The sequence below is a fragment of the Moschus berezovskii genome, chromosome 6 (genome assembly GCF_049115385.1).
Source record: "Moschus berezovskii isolate FMDL1 chromosome 6, NW_MosBer_1.0, whole genome shotgun sequence".
NCBI lineage: Eukaryota > Metazoa > Chordata > Mammalia > Artiodactyla > Moschidae > Moschus > Moschus berezovskii.
Window position 1 is genome coordinate 48,768,431 of NC_142465.1, and position 22,603 is coordinate 48,791,033.

The 22,603-nt window shown below is 40.0% G+C and overlaps 1 protein-coding gene and 1 pseudogene across 1 annotated transcript; one reads left to right on the plus strand and one right to left on the minus strand.

The window, feature by feature from the left end:
• Positions 1-5,393, minus strand: LOC129535838 (lysozyme C, milk isozyme). Its single transcript, XM_055394502.2, has 4 exons — positions 5,198-5,393; positions 3,501-3,665; positions 1,402-1,480; positions 1-137 (listed from the first exon to the last, which is right to left on the minus strand). Exons 1-4 carry the CDS (start codon positions 5,391-5,393, stop codon positions 71-73), a joined length of 507 nt encoding a protein of 168 aa, XP_055250477.2. The 3' UTR covers positions 1-70.
• Positions 5,394-8,964: 3,571 nt separating this feature from the next.
• Positions 8,965-9,070, plus strand: LOC129537348 (U5 spliceosomal RNA; annotated as a pseudogene).
• The last annotated feature ends 13,533 nt before the right edge of the window (positions 9,071-22,603 follow it).

Consider the following 22,603-nt stretch of genomic DNA (forward strand, 5'->3'; position numbering starts at 1 on the left):
CCTTTTACTCAACGATTACTTCCTTAATATGAAAAAGAGACAAAATGAGCTGAAGAAGAAAACTCCACAGTTACACTCCGCAACCCTGAACATAACTCCTGAGATCTCGGTTTTGACATTTGTTTTTCCATGCCACCCTGTAGAAAAAGATGAAACAAATGATAATAAGATTGAAACATATCTTCATTGTGTTATACATACTTCAAATCCTTTGCAAGAACAAAATAGTTAATCAGTACATGAAATACAAGCTACGAACAGATCCAAATGTTGCTGTTTATTAAGTGGAGATACATATACCAGGAATGTCACATCTCCACAAACCTACTCTATAGCACAGAATGCTGAACACAATTGTTGAGTCTTGCGAAGTCCACAACAGCACTGCAAAGTGCACTCCACATTTACTTAAATCCAAAAATAATTTCAAGGTATGGTGTAGACAATCTTAAAACCTCTAGAAATTCCCTAAAATAAACTGAGTAGTAAAAGAGTCAAAGATTCTGAATCAGGTAAAATAGATTGTTTCTATGTAATACACTGTTTAGCATAAATCGAAAGCTGCAATTTTCAATTCTCAGTAGCGTACTATAGTCTTTGGAATATTCTCTCACTTCTCTAACATCAGCAGGATAAATCAGCTCTCCTCTTTAATGCTTAACACATACCGTGCTCTGTAAGAGAAACTAAAGACTCATACGGTTAATCTTATGCTAAAGACTAATCTACACCTGTTGTAGGTCCATTATACTTCAAACACAAACATACAAACAACCTCATAGGAAAGTGGTCAGATTTGTGGTTACCTGGTGAGGGGCTTGTAGGTGGGGTGAGGGGTAAGGAACTGGACAAAGGTTTTGGAAGGTACTACAGACTTGTAGTTATAGTAGTAGCGATGCAGTGTACCACAGGCCTATGCTGGTGGCTCAGTGGTAAAGTATCCCCTGCAATGCAGAAGATGAGGGTTCGATCCCTGGGTGGGGAAGATCCGCTGGAGGAATAAATGAAAACCCACTCCAGTATTCCTGCCTGGGAAATCCCATGGACAGAGAAGTCTGGCGGGCTACAGTCCATGGAGTCATTAAAGATTTGGACACAACTTAGCAACTAAACAACAAGAGTGCAATATACAACATGATAAATATAATTAACATTGCTATATGTTATCCATATAGAAAGGACGCTGACATTAAATTTTAACACTTTTCATTTCACACAAAATTTTTTTCTTCTCTTTCTCTGATTTTTTATCTATATGAGATAAAGGATGCTTACTAAACTTATTATGATAATCATTTCATGATTAATATAAATCAAATCATTATGCTGTATACCCTAAACTCTTACCATGCTCTGTGTAAATTATATCTCGATAAAACTGGAAGGGGGAAAAAAACATACCATGCTCTAATGCCTTGTGGATCACTGACAACCCTCTTTGCACATGCTACAGCTTGAGTGATGTCATCTTTCAGCAAAGCTGAAAAAGAAGTGGTGAGAAATGGAAACAATCTTCATAGAAATTTCATTTTAAGTTTAGGTTCAGTCAGCTTTCTTCTCTTAGACTGAGGAAAGAACAACTAATATTATTTTTTAAGAGTCCTTATATCTCTGTGAATTTTGGAGGAAAACTCTTTCTTCATTCCATCCCATTTGGTATGAAATAAAGCCCTCTGTTTCTCATTTACCAAAGTCAGTGGATGTTCAGGAATTATTAACTAATGTGATACAAGGAACTGTTTATACTAGGCAGTGTAAAAACAAAACAAACAAGCAGAAACAGTCTAGCAGTTTTTTACTCAGCAATTCTCCTAATGGAAATTTATCCTAAAGAAATCATTGGTATGTGCCCAAAGATGTGTATACAAAGTGTTTCATAGCAGTTAATATAAAAGGAGAAAATGGAAGCAGCCTAAGTACTTAACAGTGAGAGACAGACTAAGGGACTCCCTGGTGGTCCAGTGGTTAAGAGTGCACTTTCCAGTGCAGGGGATGCTGGTTCAATCCTTGGTGGGGGAACGAAGATGTCAAATGCTGCAGGGCAACTAAGCCTGCACATCCCGACTAGAGAGACGCCTGCATGGCACAATGAAGATCCTGCCTGTGGCAACTCAGACTTCACATGGCCAAAAATAAACAAATGTTAAAAAAAGAAGTGGATTGATAAATTATAGAATATCTACACAGTGTAACTCTATTCATCTTAAAAAATAATAAAGACTGGTATTTGTTAACAAAAATAATTTTGTGTTTAATAAAGAGCAAATTGTATAGCAGTACATTTAGCAACAGTTTCTGTTATGTTGAAACGCATTGCTTTTATGTTTGCATGTGGATAAAAATGTGCATAATATAGCCTTAATTCATTCACATGAGTGATGTAGATTCTGAAAGATGTGGATACTAAAAGTTACCAGTGGTCATGCATATCTCAGTATTAAAAATTTCTATTCAATGACCACAGGTTATTCTATAATGTAAAAAATATTTTTAAAATATTATTTTTTATTTTTAAATATTTTATTTTTAAAATATTATTTTAAAATATTTTAAAAATAAATTAACGATATAAAATAATATCCTAAAGACATCTTTTTATTAGGATTTTGAATATTTAAAAATATAACTCAGTTTTGCAATATTTTTTCAATATTTTATGCACTGAAGATTGATGTTATCCCTACTTTAAATGGAACTCAATAGATTATTTATTTCATCCCAATTAAACAAATCTGAAAATTAGCTTGTTAGAATGATTATGCTTATAAAGGCACTGTATTTTTTGGAGATGCAAGCCAAAGAATTTAGAAATGAAATGTCATAATGTTTCTAAATCAGTTTAAAATCACTCATCAAGAAAAACCCCACATACATAAAATAAGTAAATATGACAAGATGTAAATAACTGTAAAGGTATATGGTGAGCATATTGATTTTTATTATGCTAATGTTTTTAATTTTCCATATATTTAAAACATTTCATAATGAAAAGTAAAAGTTACATTTTAAAAAGACCACACATATTCCCTTTCTTTGGGTAATCACTAACCCTTTCATTTTCCAATAAAGGAGGGTAGATTTAAAAAAAAGAAAAACCCCTATAACCAAATTATCCCTAAACCTCCACAAACAAGGAAAGTAGGAGGAATGGCATTGTTCTCCACAAAGCATCAACATATCCAGTTATGATGAAGTGATAGGTCACTCCAGAAACTCTTGTATGTTAGCAAACAGCAACCTTTTATGATATCAGCTCTTTAATTTCTTACTTAAGGAATTATGAGGGGCAAAATAAGGAGTTTCAAGACATTAAGATGGAGTTTTTCAAGGTCCCTGATGAGCCCTTCAAGATCTTTTTATTTCTATTGAATCTTGATCTAAAGGATCATTCCAGTTTTCCCATAAGATGTCTACAGAAAAACCTGAATGAACTTTTTGGATAACCCAACAGGTATAACCAGTGGGGTCCTGTGCCATCACTCCACATTATCTTGTCTTACCGCTGCAGGGTATATGACAGGCGTTAACTGCTCTTGGGGTTTTGCCATCGTTACACCACCAGCGGCTATTGATTTGAAATATCCCATAATCAGTGCTTTTGTCTCCATGATTGTAGTTTGTAGCACGTGTGTTGTAATTGCTTTCCCATCTGGCCAAACACATCCCTGAAAAAAAACAGTAATAAACAGCAACACGACATAACTTATACTTCACAGCATAGTTCAGTTCAGTTCGGTTCAGTCGCTCCATAGTTCAGTTCAGTTCGGTTCAGTTGCTCAGTCATGTCCTATTCTTTGCGACCCCATGAATTCTGTTTAATTCTACTTTGCTAACAACTTGTTTTATAAGTATAAAGATGTATTTTACTTGTAAAAAATTGTAACACTTTCATGTTAAAGGGCCCTTAAGAGAATTCTTTTCATAGCAAAATGTTTGTTAATACTAATGAAACAATTTTTCATATTTTAATTTTTAAAAATATTAAAATAGATGTTTCCTCCGTTGCTATTACCCTTCTGCTCCCATCCGTCACATAAGATTCAGCCTAGAATAGAAAAATCAACTGAGTTGAGTGGATTCAGTCATTAGCAGCATATGTGTGAGGTAAGTCACTTCAGTCATGTCCGACTCTATTCAACACCATGGACTGTAGCCTGCCAGGCTCTTCTGTCCATGGGATTTTCCCACGCAGGAATACTGGAGTGGGTGGCCATGCCCTCCTCCAGGGGATCTTCTCAACCCAGGTCTTAAAATCCATGTCTCTTGTGTCTCCTGCATCAGCAGTTGGATTCTTTACTGCTGCGCCACCTGGGAAGCCCAATTAGTAGTATATGCATACACTAATGGAAAAATACTTTTATCAGGAAAAATAAGGAGTTTTTGAGAGAAAAAAAAATTTCTTATGATACCTAAAGTTGAATTTGGATATCAAATTAGAATCCAGAAAAGAGTCATAGAATAGGAAAGACTATGTTATCCATCCATCCATCTAGCCAGTTACTCATTCATTCAAAAATAGTTATGGAGGGGAAATGTCTGAATTCGTTCTGAAAAATACAGTGATGACATTGACAAATATGGACTAAAATACACAGTCACTTTTCCTTAGCACACATCTTGAATTTTGTGGAAATAAAAATAATTCATTAACTGGAGTAAGAATAATGAAATGTCTTTCAGGCTGCATTTCAGGGATCCTTATATAAATACTGATTGAGGGTCTGTCCCTGTTTTAAAGAGTTCTAAAGGAAATCTATAAAAACTTTGCCCAATGTCATAGTAGGGGGATTAAAAATGAGAAAATACTGCCTTACTCAGGCTTGCAGAACTCAAGTTCCACACTGGAAATGGCTAGAGTCAAACACCAAGGGTTTGACAGACATATCTCAGGTGCTGAAATATTTCTTATAGTCAGCCTCCATATGCCAGCTGGTAAATTTAGTGGCACTAGAGGAGTACAGTGGGACCTGGCATGCTTCTAATTGTATAGAATTTAACCCTCCTATGCTTCAATCGTTTACTTGGTACATCTGATTCTCGAGGAACCATTGATGTTTTAACCATTGTAAATGTACAAACCCGCCAAGAAATAAGAAATGTCCATTCACATAATATCCCTTATTATTCATCCTCTATTAGCATCTGTTCCACACCTAGCTAACTATCTATTTGGAAGGAGAAAGAATAGTTGACTTACAGTTTGCCAGGCTAACTCCCTTGTAGCCAGCCAATCCAAGTTTCTTCAGAGTTCTGGCAAGCTCACACCTCTGAAATTTCTTGCCCTGGACAGCAACAGAAAGGAGGAGAAGCCCCAGAATGAGGACAGTCTTCATGTTGACTGAGAAGCCAGACGTCCAGGCTGACCAGGGAGAGCTGGACTTGGTATTTAACATCTTTTCACTTCCCTCTTCTCTGACCAGTTTGGGGCTCCACCCTTGGAGACATGTGGAAAGCAGGGCCTGTGTTTTGGTCCACTGACTTTAAAAGTTTTCTTCCTTGTGTTTAAAGGAATATGCTGATATCCTAAGTATTAACCTGCAAGAAAATAATAAAATGAGATTGCTTAACAACCTTGCTCAGGAAGAACTGGGATTAGCACTATAGCCCAAAGAGGAACTTCGTCCTATTTAAATATAAATTTGAGCAACTATAAAGAAAAAAAACCTGAATGTTTTACACAACTGAAAATGAGCTCAAATCTTTCACTAATTTTTTTTTTTCATCACATTGTTTTATGTGCTTTCACTCTGTAGTCTTCATCTTTTTCACTTGAAATTGTTTTATATATATATTTTTTCCACAGAACAACATGACACACTGCCTGATGTTCTGATAAGTATGTAGCACCTCACCATGTTGTTCAACCAGATTCCTCTACTAACTTTTTTGGCGTCTATTGTAAATTCTTAATTTATGAATCAGTGTTTTACTATGATAAGTAAGCTCACTAGAGCAACATTCCTAACTCCTTTCTGACAATGCCTTACTTCACATTTCCATGTTAGAACATAAAAGGTCATTGCAAAGCAAAATAACAGTAAAACCTTCAGAGGGATAACGGAATATGCACCCCAAATCTTCCCCTCTGGCATAAGGATTATTTTGAGCTGAAGGCAATTGAAAAGAAGGAGATCCAAGAAAAATTCTCTGCCCTCCCCCTAGTTTCCTAAAAGCAGAACATAAATTTGTGCAGATATTAATCGCCAACAACTATTGACACTTATCAGCCGCAAGACAGCATTAGAGGACTGACAAAACAACATTTACTGAGTAGCTGCTGCTGCTGCTGCTAAGTCACTTCAGTCGTGTCCGACTCTGTGCGACCCCACAGACGACAGCCCACCAGGCTCCGCCATCCCTGGGATTCTCCAGGCAAGAACACTGGCGTGGGTTGCCATTTCCTTCTCCAATGCATGAAAGTGAAAAGTGAAAGTGAAGTCACTCAGTCAAGTCTGACTCTTCGCGACCCCATGGACTGCAGCCTACCAGACTCCTCCGTCCATGGGATTTTCCAGGCAAGGGTACTGGAGTGGGGTGCCATTGCCTTCTCCGACTGAATAGCTAGTATCTTCCATTAGCTTCTAATGTATTTATCATCCCACAGTCTGCCACCCTTGAAGCTAGAACTCTTTTCCTTTGTCTTGTTGCTACTCTAATAATTTATTAGATATTAGATATCTCTAATAATACGATAATCTGTAAATCCCGGTTGTAGCCATATTTATGAGTTACTGCTGCCTGTATTTCTCATAAGTATGTATGAAAGGTACATGTGAATAAACATGTTTGCTTTTCTCTTAATTTTTTGTTACAGAGCCCCAGTCAAAAACCGTAAAATGGTAAAAGGAAACAATGTTTTCCTCATGTACATTTTGTAGTGATGAGGATAAGACAGTGAAAGACTGGAACACTCCACTCTCCCTGGAGACTGCAGTTGAGATTTGGGATAACTGACAACAGACCAGCAGAAAGTAAGAATTCTTACCATGTCAGTCTCCTGGACATATTTTGAACAACGGACTGGTTCAAAGCAGTACGTCAAGGCTGTAAACTGTCACCCTGCTTATTTCACTTATATGCACAGTGCATCATGTGAAATGCCAGGCTGGATGAAGCACAAGCTGGAATCAAGATTGCTGGGAGAAATATCAATAACTGCAGATATGCAGATGACACTACCCTTATGGCAGAAAGTGAAGAGGAACTAAAGAGCCTCTTGATGAAGGCTAAAGAGAAGAGTGAAAAAGCTGGCTTAAAAGTCAACACTCAAAAATCTAAGATCATGGCATCCGGTCCCATCACTTCATGGGAAATAGATGGGGAAACAATGGAAACAGTGACTGACTTTATTTTCTTGGGCTCCAAAATCACTGTGGACGGTGACTGCAGCCATGAAATTAAAAGATGCTTACTCCTTGGAAGAAAAGCAAGACAAACCTAGGCAACATATTACAAAACAGAGACATTACTTTGCCTACAAATGTCCTTATAGTCAAAGCTATGGTTTTCCAGTAGTCATGTATGGATGTGAGAGATGGACACTAAAAATGGCTGAGTGCCAAAGAACTGATGCCTTTGAACTATGCTGGAGAAGACATTTGAGAGTCCCTTAGACAGCAAAGAGATCAAACCACTCAATCTTAAAGGAAATCAACCCTGAATATTCATTGGAAGGACTGATGCTGAAGCTGAAGCTCCAATGCTTTGGCCGCCTGATGCATAGAGCTGATTCCTTGGTAAAGACACTGATGCTGAGAAAGATTGAAAGCAGGAGGAGAAGGGGATGACAGAAGATGAGATAGTTGGATGGCATCACCAACTCACTGGACATGAGTTTGAGCAAACTCCGAGAGTTGATGATGGACAGGGAAGCCTGGCATGCTGTAGACCATAAACAGTCACAAAGAGTTGGACACGACTGAGCTATTGAACAACAACAACAACAACAACAGTCTCCCAGCTCTCTGCCTGTAGTGCACAGTCAAGAGAGGAGGATAAACTTTCTCCTTGTCCCTTCCTTTACAAATTCACAGTGGCAGGAGAAAAACATTTGTGAAAACAGATCTTGAATTGTGACTCTTGTGAATTGGTTTTTGGTCATCAACACCTATGGTTATTGATTCTTAGCCTCCCTGAAAGAGTCATGCTTTCCTTTATCTCTCTCATTTGTCATAAGGATGAAAAACCATAAGAAGAGAATCTCTGTTTGTCTTGTTTTATATACTGAGAACTTTTGTAACGAGTGAGAATATTCCCTCTGGTTTCTGCCACTTGGGTGATGCAGGTGGTCTGTCAGGCTTGTATTAGCAGCTAGCCAGCCAGCTAGAAGCCTAAGATATGAAGTTACAGGCAAGCTTCTCTTTGTCCAACCAGGCTAGCTGTCAGGGGAGTTTGTCTTAATAAAGTTATAACAGGCTCTTATCGCTTTTACAAGATTGGGAGGGGAAGATCAGAGAACAAATGTTAAGAACTACAGATGGCACTCAGTCAGTGTAAAACTTATGTAAATACTGATAGCCAGAAAACTACTTTAACAGAGGTCCAGAAAATTTACAGAAAAGCTTGATTTATTGTCCCTTACTCTGTAAGCAGAACCTACCAGGTCCAGACCTTTGTGTATTTGGGGATGGCACTTCACACACAAAAAATACTGAACTAATCTTCCTACCATTAAAGAAAAGAAAAAGATTATAGCAATTATCTTGGATTTCTGCTAACAGGCAAATAAATATGTCCCTGACTTCCTTCTTAGATAAAATCTACAATCCCTAATCCCTTGAAACATTATTCTTATATCTTTGAAATGTAGGCATTCAAAAAGATAATTGTTGGCTAAAACAATCTTGGGACTTGAAAAAAAAAAACAGATTTTAAAAAGCAAAATGCTATTTAATATTTCCATAACTCCTATGCCAAAAGCTTCCTTGCCAGGTCCCTGATAAGATATCTATTAAAGACAAGTTAATACTCTGGTTTCTCTTCCTATCATAAAAATCTTTCGCCTTTTACTAAAGATTTCTGTGGAGAAGAATAATTCTGAGTTCAAGAGGGAGATGATATATGTATAATTATGGCTGACTTGCATTTAGTTCAGTCGCTCAGTTGTGTCCGACTCTTTGCAACCCCATGAATCACAGCACGCCAGGCCTCCCTGTCCATCACCAACTCCTGGTGTTCACTCAAACTCATGTCCATCGAGTTGGTGATGCCATCCAGCCATCTCATTCTCTGTCGTCCCCTTCACCTCCTGCCCCCAATCCCTCCCAGCATCAGAGTCTTTTCCAGTGAGTCAACTCACAACAAAAACCAATACAACATTGTAAAGCAATTTTCCCCCATTTAAAAATAAATTTTAAAAAAAGGCAAGTAAAAATCTTAAAAAGTCTTCCCATAAATATTGGTAAAAGGTTTCAGCCAACTGAGTGGGTAAACTTAACTTGTTCCATCTGCCAGAAACAGCATTTATATCCAACTATTCTCGCTTAACTAGAGAAGGAAATGGGAACTCACTCTATATTCTTGCTGGGAGAACTCTAAGGACAGAGGAGCCGAGCGGGTTACAGTCCATGGCATTGGAGAGCCAGACACAACTTAGCTACTGAAAAACAATAATAAATTTTTGCTTAATAGTTATAAGAATATAACTGTTCTCTTCAGTATCTTTAAAAACTGTTCTAAGTTCGGCCCAAGGTGCAGTGGGAATGTTTTAGGATTTTTAATCTCTTAAAGGGAGTTCGCTTCCTGCCCTAGGAATTTGCTGCTGCTGCTAAGTCGCTTCAGTTGTGTCCGACTCTGTGCGACCACGTAGACGGAAGCCCACCAGGCTCCGCCGTCCCTGGGATTCTCCAGGCAAGAACACTGGAGTGGGTTTCCATTTCCTTCTCCAATGCGTGAAAATGAAAAGTGAAAATGAAGACGCTCAGTCGAGTCCTACTCTTAGCGACCCCATGGACTGCAGCCCACCAGGCTCCTCCGTCCATGGGATTTTCCAGGCAAGAGTACTGGAGTGGGTTGCCATTGCCTACCAGCTGAGAATTGTCTAAGTGAATATTCTTGTTTCAAGATTAGTTCTCATGAATTTATACTATTCTGAGCCTCTGCCAGGTGATTTTTAATCAGGAGTTTTGTGTTTTTGAAAGAAGAGGGGAGTTTATATACAGATCTTCGTTGATTTACTGTGGGGTAACATTCTGACACTGGACTTCTCTGAAGGTAAAGTAAAGAATCTGCCTGCAACAAGGGAGACCCAGGTTCAATCCCTGGGTGGGAAAAATCCCCTGGAAAAGGAAATGGCAATCCACTCCAGTATTCTTGCCTGGAGAATTCTATGGACAGAGGAACCTGGCGGGCTACAGCCCATGGGTTCACAAAAAGACAGACATAAAACCATCATAAATGAGAAATAAAGTAAAAAATGCATTCTATACACCTAACCTACCAAACATCATAGTTCTGATCAGCATACCTTAAACTTTGCTGGAATGCATACATTAGCCTAGAGTCAGGCAAAATCATCTGACACAAAGCCTATTTTAGAATAAAGTGTTGAATATCTCATGTAATGTATTGAATATGCTCCTGAAAATGGAAAACAGAATGGCAGTCTGGGTACAAAATGGTTATAAGTATATTGGTTGTTTACCCTCATAAACAAAAAATGTCACTAGTCTGGGACAAGATCACATTTCAAACTCCAAGTATATTCTCTGCTGAATGCATACCACTTCCACACCGTTGTGAAGTTGAAAAACCTTTAGCCATCATGAAGTTGGGGATTTTCTGTATTATAATAGCAAATTCAGACACAGGGCTTGCCATGTTCCAGGCATTATGCTAAAAAGCTTAATATGTATTAACTTACTTTCTCCCCTTGAAAAAGGTATTGTCAACATCCCCATTTTACAGATGAGGAAACAGAAACCCACTGAAGTTCAGCAACTTGCCCATGGCCCTTCTGGGAGTGAGTAAAAGGCCACCCTGCTCGTGCACTGCTTTCTGTAAGCTCTACCCAGTTTTTCAGTAAAACCACCTAATAAGGGCCCATCAGAATGCCTCTAATGGGCAGTTCATCTGAAAGCAGTTGGGATCTGTGGGAAATGGAAGGACAGTCTTGATGTCAAAGTGCTCTATCATCGTTCCTTTTATTGTTGCTGTACATTTAGCATTCCATTTAAGTGGTTATACTAAGTTCCATAGAAGGACACACCTACCTGTATTTTTGTTTATAGGTTCTGTTGCATGCAAGAAGCTGACAGGGCAGATAATCAAACCCTGTGTTCATTGTGCTCATTGTTAGTAGGGGAATTCCCTGGATCCAGGAGAAGAATAGCTCCAGGGTAAATCACAGTTCCCAGGAGCCACCACATACTTTCTTCCTCATCAAGAATGAGCCTCTCCAAAGAAACACAGGAAACTGAGTATGCAGATTCTTGAAAGCATACCCTTGTCTGGAGTGAATCACTACTTGCTTAATTCAGTGCTTAATTAAGAAAACAGCTGTATAAGGACTGGGGGAGAAAAGGGGCCAGGGTGGTGGTGATTGAAATGGTGCTGGAAAGAAGTGGGCAGGATAAATAACTGTCAAGTGAACTGAATTAATTCCATCTGTAGGTTTTTGGGTTTTTTTAATTTTTGTTGTTTTGGATTTGGGGGAGTTTTTGGGTTTTGGTTTCATTTTGGTTTGTTTTTTGGCAGATCTTTCTCTTTAATTCTACAAGGTGAGAATGACCAGGTAGACGACAGACCTTCTGATCTTAAAGTTTCCAAAGTTATTTGTTACACATTTGGTGGCTGTTGAACTCAGAAATCTCCTCTTCCTCTTTCTGAGAAAGGTGAGTATTTGGCATTTTTATAAGTTTGCACACAAACAGAAAACATCAGGATTCTGTAAATTTCAGAAGCAGCTGGGTTTTGGCTTTGTGTCTGGGAGAGAGTTCCTTTATCTAGGAGAGTTGATTTTAATCTTTCTAAGCTAGGAGGCTTACCATGAATGCTCCTCTGTCTTCAGCAGCCACAGGTCTGCTTGTTGCCTAGTATGTGCACCCTCCCCTCATTTTAGCCACCCTGTGTGGACACAGGAGATTAATTAAACCCTGTGCCATTCCTTTTCTCTGAAGTGGAGTTCTAGGAGACTCTAATTGAGAGGATGTTCTGATTTTCAAGTGAGAAAATTTGCTAAAGTTCTAGTTGTTCTGGAACAACACCCTGAGGCATCTTGCCACAAGTTAGAATCCTTGAATTATGGGAGGCAACAACTTAAATTCAAATCTTTTTCTTGCATTTGTGATCTCTCAAGGAAAATGTTCCTTGTCCACCACTTTTCAGTAAAACTGAGCATGTTATTTTCTGTGTGACTGATAAAAGATGCTTGTCTGAGAATACACAAGAAAGTACTTCTGAGATACTTAGAAATTGAGAACTTGTTTGTCAGCCTTCAGGAAAGCCCAAATCTCATTGCCTTTGTTCCAGATAAACTTTCTGTGGGATTTTGTGTGCTGGGGAAGGGTATGTGCTTTAGGGAAGACAAAGAGTTAGTGTGCAGGGTGTGGATGAGGCCAGGAATGATATTCCTGTCCCCTGTGTCATATCTGTGTCACCCTCCACCCGCATCTTGCTTTTAAAATTTTTGTTCTTTTGCAAGTAAGGTGATCCAAGCAGAGGCATAGTAGGTCTCGGGAGAAAAGTTGCTATGAAGCTAGTAGTTGGAAAAGGGCGGTGTCTATGATTTGTTGGATGATATTTCAAGACTAAAATGAAGCTATTACTCTGTTTCTTTATGGACCACCTGCAGAATTACTAGAGGTGATTTTTAAAAGGAAGATTTTTCTATACTCCACTCCAAAGCTACCACTAAACCCTGAGAATCTGCTGCCTTAACAAGTACCCCATGATTTTTCAAATATTAACCATAAATCTTAGAGCTCTGCAGAGTATTTGATAGATTGAAAGGAAATATCTACGTGTACAGTTCTCTCTCTTTAAACAAATTACTTCCACATTGAGAATAATGGCCAGGTTGCAAAGAGACTCCCTGCCTGCTTCATTTATCTCTGGAAAGGACCCTGTGCCTTGACAGTGGCTAATTGGATTTTAGTTGGACTTGGATACAAGGCTGTTGATCATTTTATATGATCGACTTTCTTAAAATGTCAAGTTAAGAAACAAAGCAATTGTAGTTAGTCCATGATGGGTACTCGTATAACAGGGGACTGAATACACCAATGGGCCTTGTATCAGGGGCAGAGAGAGAGACCGCAAAGACAAGTTGAGCCTCTACCACGGACAGCTTTGCCCTGTCCAGGTACCTACAATGGATAGGTTTTGACAAAAGGTTTGTCCCCAGTTTCTCTTGGTAAATCAGGTTTGGTCATTATATTAGTCATACATTGCCATCAGTTCAGTTCAGTCGCTCAGTCGTGTCCGACTCTCCGCGACCCCATGAATCACAGCACGCCAGGCCTCCCTGTCCATCACCAACTCCCGGAGTACACTCAAACTCATGTCCACAGAGTCGGTGATGCCATCCAGCCATCTCATTCTCCGTCGTCCCCTTCTCCTCCCGCCCCCAACCTTTCCCAGCATCAGAGTCTTTTCCAGTGAGTCAACTCGTCGCATGAGGTGGCCAAAGTATTGCAGTTTCAGCTTTAGCATCAGTCCCTCCAATGAACATCCAGGATTGATCTCCTTTAGAATGGACTGGTTGGATCTCCTTGCAGTATAAGGGACTCTCAAGAGTCTTCTCCAACACCACAGTTCAAAAGCATCGATTCTTCGGCGATCAGCTTTCTTCACAGTCCAACTCTCACATCCATACATGACCACGGGAAAAACCATTGCCTTGACTAGACGGACCTTGGTCGGCAAAGTAATGTCTCTGCTTTTTAATATACTATCAAGGTTGGTCATAACTTTCCTTCCAAGGAGCAAGCGTCTTTTAATTTCATGGCTGCAATCAGCATCTGCAGTGATTTTGGAGCCCAAAAAAACAAAGTCTGACACTGTTTCCACTGTTTTTCCATCTATTTCCCATGAAGTGATGGGACCAGATGCCATGATCTTTGTTTTCTGAATGTTGAGCTTCAAGCCAACCTTTTCACTCTCCTCTTTCACTTTCATCAAGAGGCTTTTGAGTTCCTCTTCACTTTCTGCCATAAGGGTAGTGTCATCTGCATATCTGAGGTTATTGATATTTCTCCCAGCAATCTTGATTCCAGCTTGTGCTTCTTCCAGCCCAGCGTTCCTCATGATGTACTCTGCATATAAGTTAAATAAGCAAGGTGACAATATACAACCTTGACGCACTCCTTTTCCTATTTGGAACCAGTCTGTTGTTCCATGACCGGTTCTAACTGTTGCTTCCTGACCTGCATACAGGTTTCTCAAGAGGCAGGTCAGGTGGTCTGGGATTCCCATCTCTTTCAGAATGTTCCACAGTTTATTGTGATCCACACAGTCAAAGGCTTTGGCATAGTCAATGAAGCAAAAATAGATGTTTTTCTGAAACTCTCTTGCTTTCTCCATGATCCAGCGGATGTTGGCAATTTGATCTCTGGTGCCTCTGCCTTTTCTAAAACCTGCTTGAACATCTGGGAGTTCACGGTTTACATACTGCTGAAGCCTGGCTTGGAGAATTTTGAGCATGACTTTACTAGCGTGTGAGATGAGTGCAATTGTGCGGTAGTTTGAGCATTCTTTGGCATTGCCTTTCTTTGGGATTGGAATGAAGACTGACCTCTTCCAGTCCTGTGGCCACTGCTGAGTTTTCCAAATCTGCTGGCATATTGAGTGCAGCACTTTCACAGCATCATCTTTCAAGACTTGAAATAGCTCAACTGGAATTCCATCACCACCACTAGCTTTGTTCGTAGTGATGCTTTCTAAGGCCCACTTGACTTCACATTCCAAGATGTCTGGCTCTAGGTCAGTGATCACATTATCGTGACTATCTTGGTCGTGAAGATCTTTTTTGTACAGTTCTTCTGTGTATTCCTGCCACCTCTTCTTAATATCTTCTGCTTCTGTTAGGTCCATACCATTTCTGTCCTTTATCGAGCCCATCTTTGCATGAAAAGTTCCCTTGGAATCTCTAATTTTCTTGAAGAGCTCTCTTGTTTTTCCTATTCTGTTGTTTTCCTCTATTTCTTTGCATTGATCACTGAGGAAGGCTTTCTTATCTCTCCTTGCTATTCTTTGGAATACATTGCCATACCTAGTTACAAAAATTTTTTTCTTGTGTTTAGGACATTAAACATGTTCTCTTAGCAAATTTAAATATGCAATAGAGTTAACTATAGTCACTGTGCTGTATGTCACATCCCCATGACTTGTTTTGTAACTGGAAGTTGGTACCTTTGGACCCCCTTCACCTATTTCTCCCACTCCCCATCCCCTTCCCCGACTTCTGGCAACCATTCATCTGTTCTCTAAACGTAGAAGCTTGGTTTTCTTTCCTGTTGTTGTTTGTTTATTTAGGCCATGCCGGTCTTTGTTGTGGCCTTTGATATCTTCAGTCTTCACTGGGGCATGTGAAATCTTTAGTTGCAACATTTGGGATCTTTTTTTTAAAAATGGCGTCATGTGGGATCAGTTTCCTGACCAAGGATCCAGCCTGGACCCTTGCAGTGGGATAGTGGACTCTTAACCACTGGAACACCAGGGAGTCCCTGTTGGTTCATAAAGTATTTGTCTTTCTCTGACTAGTTTCACTTAACATAATGCCCTCAAATCAGTTCAGTTCAGTCACTCAGTTGTGTCCGACTCTTTGTGACACCATGAACTGCAGCACGCCAGGCCTCCCTGTCCATCACCAACTCCCGGAGTCTGCCCAAACTCATGTCCATTGAGTCGGTGATGCCATCCAACCATCTCATCCTCTGTCGTCTGCTTCTCCTCCTGCCTTCAATCTTTCCCAGCATCAGAGTCTTTTCCAGTGAGTCAGCTCTTCCCATCACGTGGCCAAAGTATTGGAATTTCAGCTTCAACATCAGTCCTTCCGATGAACACCCAGGATTGATCTCCTTTAGGATGGACTGGTTGGATCTCCTTGCAGTCCAAGGGACTCTCAAGAGTCTTCTCCAACACCACGGTTCAAAAGCATCAATTCTTCGCCATTCAGCTTTATTTATAGTCCAACTCTCACATCCATACATGCCCTCAATGTCTATCCATATTGTCACAAGTGCAAGATTTCTTTTTTTTTAATGGCAGAATAGAACTCCATTGTGTATATATGTACATATATACTCAGTTCAGTTCAGTCTCACAGTTGTGTCCGACTCTTTGAGACCCCGTGAATTCCAGCACGCCAGGCCTCCCTGTCCATCACCAACTCCCGGAGTCTGCCCAAACCCATGTCAATTGAGTCGATGATGCCATCCAACCATCTTCTCCGCTGTCGTCCCCTTCTCCTCCTGCCCTCAATCTTTCCCAGCATCAGGGTCTTTTCCAATGAGTCAGCACTTCACATCACATGGCCAAGGTACTGAAGTTTCAGCTTCAACATCAGTACCTCCAGTGAACACCCAGGATTGATCTCCTTTAGGATGGACTGGTTGGATCTGCTTGCAGTCCAAGGGACTCTTAAGAGTCTTCTCCAACACTACAGTTCAAAAGCATCAATTCTTCGGTGCTCAGTTTTCTTTATAGTCCAACTCTCACATCCATACATGACTACTGGAAAAACCATAGCCTGAATAGACGAACCTTTGTTGACTAATGTCTCTGCTTTTTAATATGCTATCTAGGTTGGTCATAACTTTCCTTCCAAGGAGTAAGCATCTTTTAATTTCATGGCTGCAATCACCATCTGCAGTGATTTTGGAGCCCAGAAAAATAAAGTCAGCCACTGTTTCCACTGTTTCCCCATCTATTTGCCATGAAGTGATGGGACCAAATGCCATGATCTTAGTTTTCCAAATGTTGAGCTTTAAGCCAACATTTTCACTCTCCTCTTTCACCTTCATCAAGAGGCTCTTTAGTTCTTCTTCACTTTCTTCCATAAGGATGGTGTCATCTGCATATCTGAGGTTATTGATACTTCTCCCAGCAATCTTGATTCCAGCTTGTGCTTCTTCCAGCCCAGCGTTCCTCATGATGTACTCTGCATATAAGTTCAATAAACAGGGTGACAATATACAGCCTTGACATACTCCTTTTCCTATTTAGAACCAGTCTGTTGTTTCATGTCCAGTTCTAACTGTTGCTTCCTGACCTGCATACAGGTTTCTCAAGAGGCAGGTCAGGTGGTCTGGGATTCCCATCTCTTTCAGAATGTTCCACAGTTGATTGTGATCCATACAGTCAAAGGCTTTGGCATAGTCAATAAAGCAGAAATAGATGTTTTTCTGGAACTCTCTTGCTTTCTCCATGATCCAGCGGATGTTGGCAATTTGATCTCTGGTTCCTCTGCCTTTTCTAAAACCAGCCTGAACATCTGGAAGTTCACGGTTCACGTATTGCTGAAACCTGGCTTGGAGAATTTTGAGCATGACTTTACTAGCGTGTGAGATGAGTGCAATTGTGTGGTAGTTTGAGCATTCTTTGGCATTGCCTTTCTTTGGGATTGGAATGAAAACTGACTTTTTCAGTTCTGTGGCCACTGCTGAGTTTTCCAAATTTGCTGGCATATTGAGTACAGCACTTTCACAGCATCATCTTTCAGGATTTGAAACAGCTCACCTGGAATTCCGTCACCTCCACTAGCTTTGTTCATAGTGATGCTTTCTAAGACCCACTTGACTTCACATTCCAGGATGTCTGGCTCTAGGTGAGTGATCACACCATCGTGATTATCTTGGTCATGAAGATCTTTTTTGTACAGTTCTTCTGTGTGTTCTTGCCACCCCTTCTTAATATCCTCTGTTTCTGTTAGTTCCCTACCATTTCTTTCCTTTATTGAGCCCATCTTTGCATGAAATGTTCCCTTGGTATCTCTAATTTTCTTGAAGAGATCTCTAGTCTTTCCCATTCTATTGTTTTCCTCTTTTTTTTTGCACTGATCATTGAGGAAGACTTTCTTATTTCTCATTTCTATTTTTTGGAACTCTGCATTCAAATGGGTTTATCTCTCCTTTTCTCCTTTGCTTTTCACTTTCCTTCTTTTCACAGCTATTTGTAAGGCTTCCTTAGACAGCCATTTTGCTTTTTTGCCTTTCTTTTTCTTGGGGATGGTCTTAATTCCTGTCTCCTGTACAATGTCACGAACCTCTGTCCATAGTACATCTTCTCTTTCCATTCATCCATTGAAAGATACATAGATTGTTTCCACACCTTGGCTATTATAAATAATGTTGCAATGAAAATGGGATTTCAAATTAGCATTTTTTCCCAGATTAATATCCAGCAGTAGGATTGCTGTATCATATGGTAGTTGTATTTTTAATTTTTTGAGGAACTCCATACTGTTTTCCATAGTGACTATACTAATTTACATTCCCACCAACAGTGCGCAAGTGTTTCCGTTTCTTCATATTCTGGTCTCTCTCTCTTTTTTTTTTCTCCTGCTGCAATGTACAGCTTGCAGAATCTTAGTTCCCCGACTTTGAATTAAATCTGGGCCATAACTGTAAATGCACCAAGTCTTAACTGGCAAGAGTTGTCATCTTTGTCTTGTTCCTCATCTTAGGGGGTAAGTTTTCAGTGTTTCATCATTTAAGAGGATGGTGGCTGTGGACTTGTCACCTATGACTTTTTATGTTGAGGTACACTGTTTCCTCTATACCCACAATGAAAATTTTTATCGTAAAGGATGTTTAATTTTATTTATCAAATTCTTTTTCTGCATCAATTGAAATGATCATGTTTTACCCTTCATTTTGTTAATGTGGTGTATCACGATTGATTTGAGTATATTGAACCATTCTTACATCCTTATGCTAAGGATCATGGATTATGTATCTTTTAATGTGTTGCTGAATTCAGTTTGCTAATATTTTGTTGAGGATTTTTGCTCTATATTTGTCAGGGATTTTGGCCTGTAATTTCCTTTTCTTGTGGTGTACTTATTTGGTTTTGGTATGAGGGTAATGCTGACCTTATAAAATGAGTTTGGAAGTGTTTCTTCTTTTCTACATTTGGAAGAGTTTGAGAAAGACTGGTATTAGTTCCACTTTGAATGCTTGGTAGAATTCACCAGTGAGCCTTCCTGGTCCTAGGCTTTTGTTCATTGGGAAGCTTTTGATTACATTCAATCTCCTTACTTCCCAGGTAGCGCTAATGATTAAGAACCTGTTTGCCAATGTAGGAGACTTAAGAGATGTAGGTTCAATCCCTGGGTCAGAAAGATCCCCTGGAGGAGGGCATGGCAACTCACTGCAGTATTTTTTTTTAATATAAATTTATTTATTTTAATTGAAGGCTAATCACCTTACAATATTGTATTGATTTTGCCATACATTGACATGAATCCACCACCGGTGTCATGTGTTCCCCATCCTAAAACCCCTCCCACCTCCCTCCCCATCCCATCCCTCTGGGTCATCCCAGTGCACCATCCCCAAGCATCCTGTATCATGCATCGAACCTGGACTGGTGATTCGTTTCACATATGATAATATACATGTTTCAATGCCATTCTCCCAAATCATCCCACCCTCGCCTTCTCCCACAGAGTCCAGAAGACTGTTCCATACATCTGTGTCTCTTTTACTATCTTGCATACAGGGTTATTGTTCAGTTCAGTTCAATTCAGTCACTCAATCATGTCCGACTCTTTGTGACCCCATGAATCACAGCATGCCAGGCCTCCCTGTCCAGCACCAACTCCCAGAGTTCACTCAAACTCATGTCCATCGAGTTGGTGATGCCATCCAGCCATCTCATTCTCTGTCGTCTCCTTCTCCTCCTGCCCCCAATCCCTCCCAGCATCAGAGTCTTTTCCAGTGAGTCAATCTTCTCATGAGGTGGCCAAAGTATTGGAGTTTCAGCATTAGCATCAGTCCTTCCAATGAACACCCAGGACTGCTCTCCTTTAGAATGGACTGGTTGGATCTCCTTGCAGTCCAAGGGACTCTCAAGAGTCTTCTCCAACACCACAGTTCAAAAGCATCAATTCTTCGGTGATCAGCTTTCTTCACAGTCCAACTCCCACATCCATACATGACCACTGGAAAAACCATAGCCTTGACGAGACGGACCTTTGTTGGCAAAGTAATGTCTCTGCTTTTTAATATGCTATCTAGGTTGGTCATAACTTTCCTTCCAAGGAGTAAGCATCTTTTAATTTCATGGCTGCAATCACCATCTGCAGTGACTTTGGAGCCCCCAAAAATAAAATATGACACTGTTTCCACTGTTTCCCCATCTATTTCCCATGAAGTGATGGGATCAGATGCCATGATTTTTGTTTTCTGAATGTTGAGCTTTAAGCCAACTTTTTCACTCTGCTCTTTCACGTTCATCAAGAGGCTTTTTAGTTCCTCTTCACTTTCTGCCATAAGGGTGGTGTTTTTCTAAATTCCATATATATGTGTCAGTATACTGTATTGGTGTTTTTCTTTCTGGCTTGCTTCACTCTGTAGAGTAGGCTCCAGTGTCATCCACCTCATTAAAACTGATTCAGATGTATTCTTTTTAATGACTGAGTAATACTCCATTGTGTATATGTACCAAAGCTTTCTTATCCATTCGTCTGCAGATGGACATCTAGGTTGCTTCCATGTCCTCGCTATTATAAACAGTGCTGCGATGAACATTGGAATACATGTGTCTCTTTCAATTCTGGTTTCCTTGGTGTGTATGCCCAGCAGTGGGATTTCTGGGTTGTATGGCAGTTCTATTTCCAGTTTTTAAGAAATCTCCATACTGTTCTCCATAGTGGCTGTACTAGTTTGCATTCCCACCAACAGTGTAAGAGGGTTCCCTTTCCTCCATACCCTCTCCAGCATTTATTGCTTGTCGACTTTTGGATAGCAGCCATTCTGACTGGTCTGAAATTGTACCTCATTGTGGTTTTGATTTGCATTTCTTTGATAATGAGTGATGTGGAGCATCTTTTCATGTGTTTGTTAGCCATCTGTATGTCTTCTTTGGAGAAATGTCTAGTTTAGTTCTGTGGCTCATTTTTTGATTGGGTCATTTATTTTTCTGGAATTGAGCTGCAGGAGTTGCTTGTATATTTTTGAGATTAATTCTTTGTCAGTTGCTTTGTCAGTTTGCTATTATTTTCTCCCATTCTTAAGGCTGTTTTTCACCTTGCTTATAGTTTCCTTTGTTGTGCAGAACTTTTAATTTTCGTTAGGTCCCATTTGTTTATTTTTGCTTTTATTTCCAATATTCTAGGAGGCGGGTTATGGAGGATCCTGCTGTGATTTATGTTGTCAGAAAGTGTTTTGCCTATGTTCTTCTCTAGGAGTTTTATAGTTTCTGGTCTTACGTTTAGATCTTTAATCCATTTTGAGTTTATTTTTGTGTATGGTGTTATACAGTGTTCTAGTTTCATTCTTTTACAAGTGGTTGACCAGTTTTCCCAGCACCACTTGTTAAAGAGATTGTCTTTTCTCCATTTTCTTGCCTCCTTTATCAAAGGTAAGGTGTCCATAGGTGTGTGGATTTATCTTTGGGCTTTCTATTTTGTTCCATTGATCTGTATTTCTGTCTTAGTGCCAGTACCATACTGTCTTGATGACTGTGGCTTTGTAGTAGAGCCTGAAGTCCAGCATGTTGATTCCTCCAGTTCCATTCTTCTTTCTCAAGATTGCTTTGGCTATTCGAGGTTTCTTGTATTTCCACAAAATTTTTAAATTATATTTTCTAGCTCTGTGAAAAATACCGTTGGTGGCTTGATAGGGATTACATTTAATCTATAGATTGCTTTGGGTTCAGTTCAGTTCAAATTAGTTGCTCAGTCGTGTCTGACTCTTTGTGACCCCAAAATCACAGCACGCCAGGCCTCCCTGTCTATCACCAGCTCCCGGAGTTCACTCAAACTCATGTCCATCGAGTCGGTGATGCCATCCAGCCATCTCATTTTCTGTCATCCCCTTCTCCTCCTGCCCCCAATCCCTCCCAGCATCAGTCTTTTCCAGTGAGTCAACTCTTTGCATGAGGTGGCCAAAGTATTGGAGTTTCAGCTTTAGCATCAGTCCTTCCAATGAACACCCAGGACTGATCTCCTTTAGAATGGACTGGTTGGATCTCCTTGCAGTCCAAGGGACTCTCAAGCGTCTTCTCCAGCACCACAGTTCAAAAGCATCAATTCTTCGACGATCAGCTTTCTTCACAGTCCAACTCTCACATCCATACATGACCATGGGAAAAACCATAGCCTTGACTAGACGGACCTTTGTTCGCAAAGTAATGTCTCTGCTGTTTAACATCCTATCTAGGTTGGTCATAACTTTCCTTCCAAGGAGTAAGCGTATTTTAATTTCCTGGCTGCAATCAGCATCTGCAGTGATTTTGGAGCCCAAGAAAATAAAGTCTGACACAGTTTCCACTGTTTCCCCATCTATTTCCCATGAAGTGATGGGACCAGATGCCATGATCTTTGTTTTCTGAATGTTGAGCTTCAAGCTAACTTTTTCACTCTCCTCATTCACTTTCATCAAGAGGCTTTTGAGTTCCTCTTCACTTTCTGCCATAAGGGTGGTGTCATCTGCATATCTGA

Bases quoted from the DNA above. Each gene is read 5' to 3' on its own strand.
- LOC129535838 (XM_055394502.2), bottom strand. From the start codon at position 5,393: ATGTTAAATACCAAGTCCAGCTCTCCCTGGTCAGCCTGGACGTCTGGC. The intron at 3,666-5,197 runs GTAAGTCAACTA...GTTTTTTTTCAG, and splicing joins GGGAGTTAGCCTGGCAAACT to GGATGTGTTTGGCCAGATGG. The intron at 138-1,401 runs GTATGTTTTTTT...CTTTTTCTACAG, and splicing joins CCACAAGGCATTAGAGCATG to GGTGGCATGGAAAAACAAAT.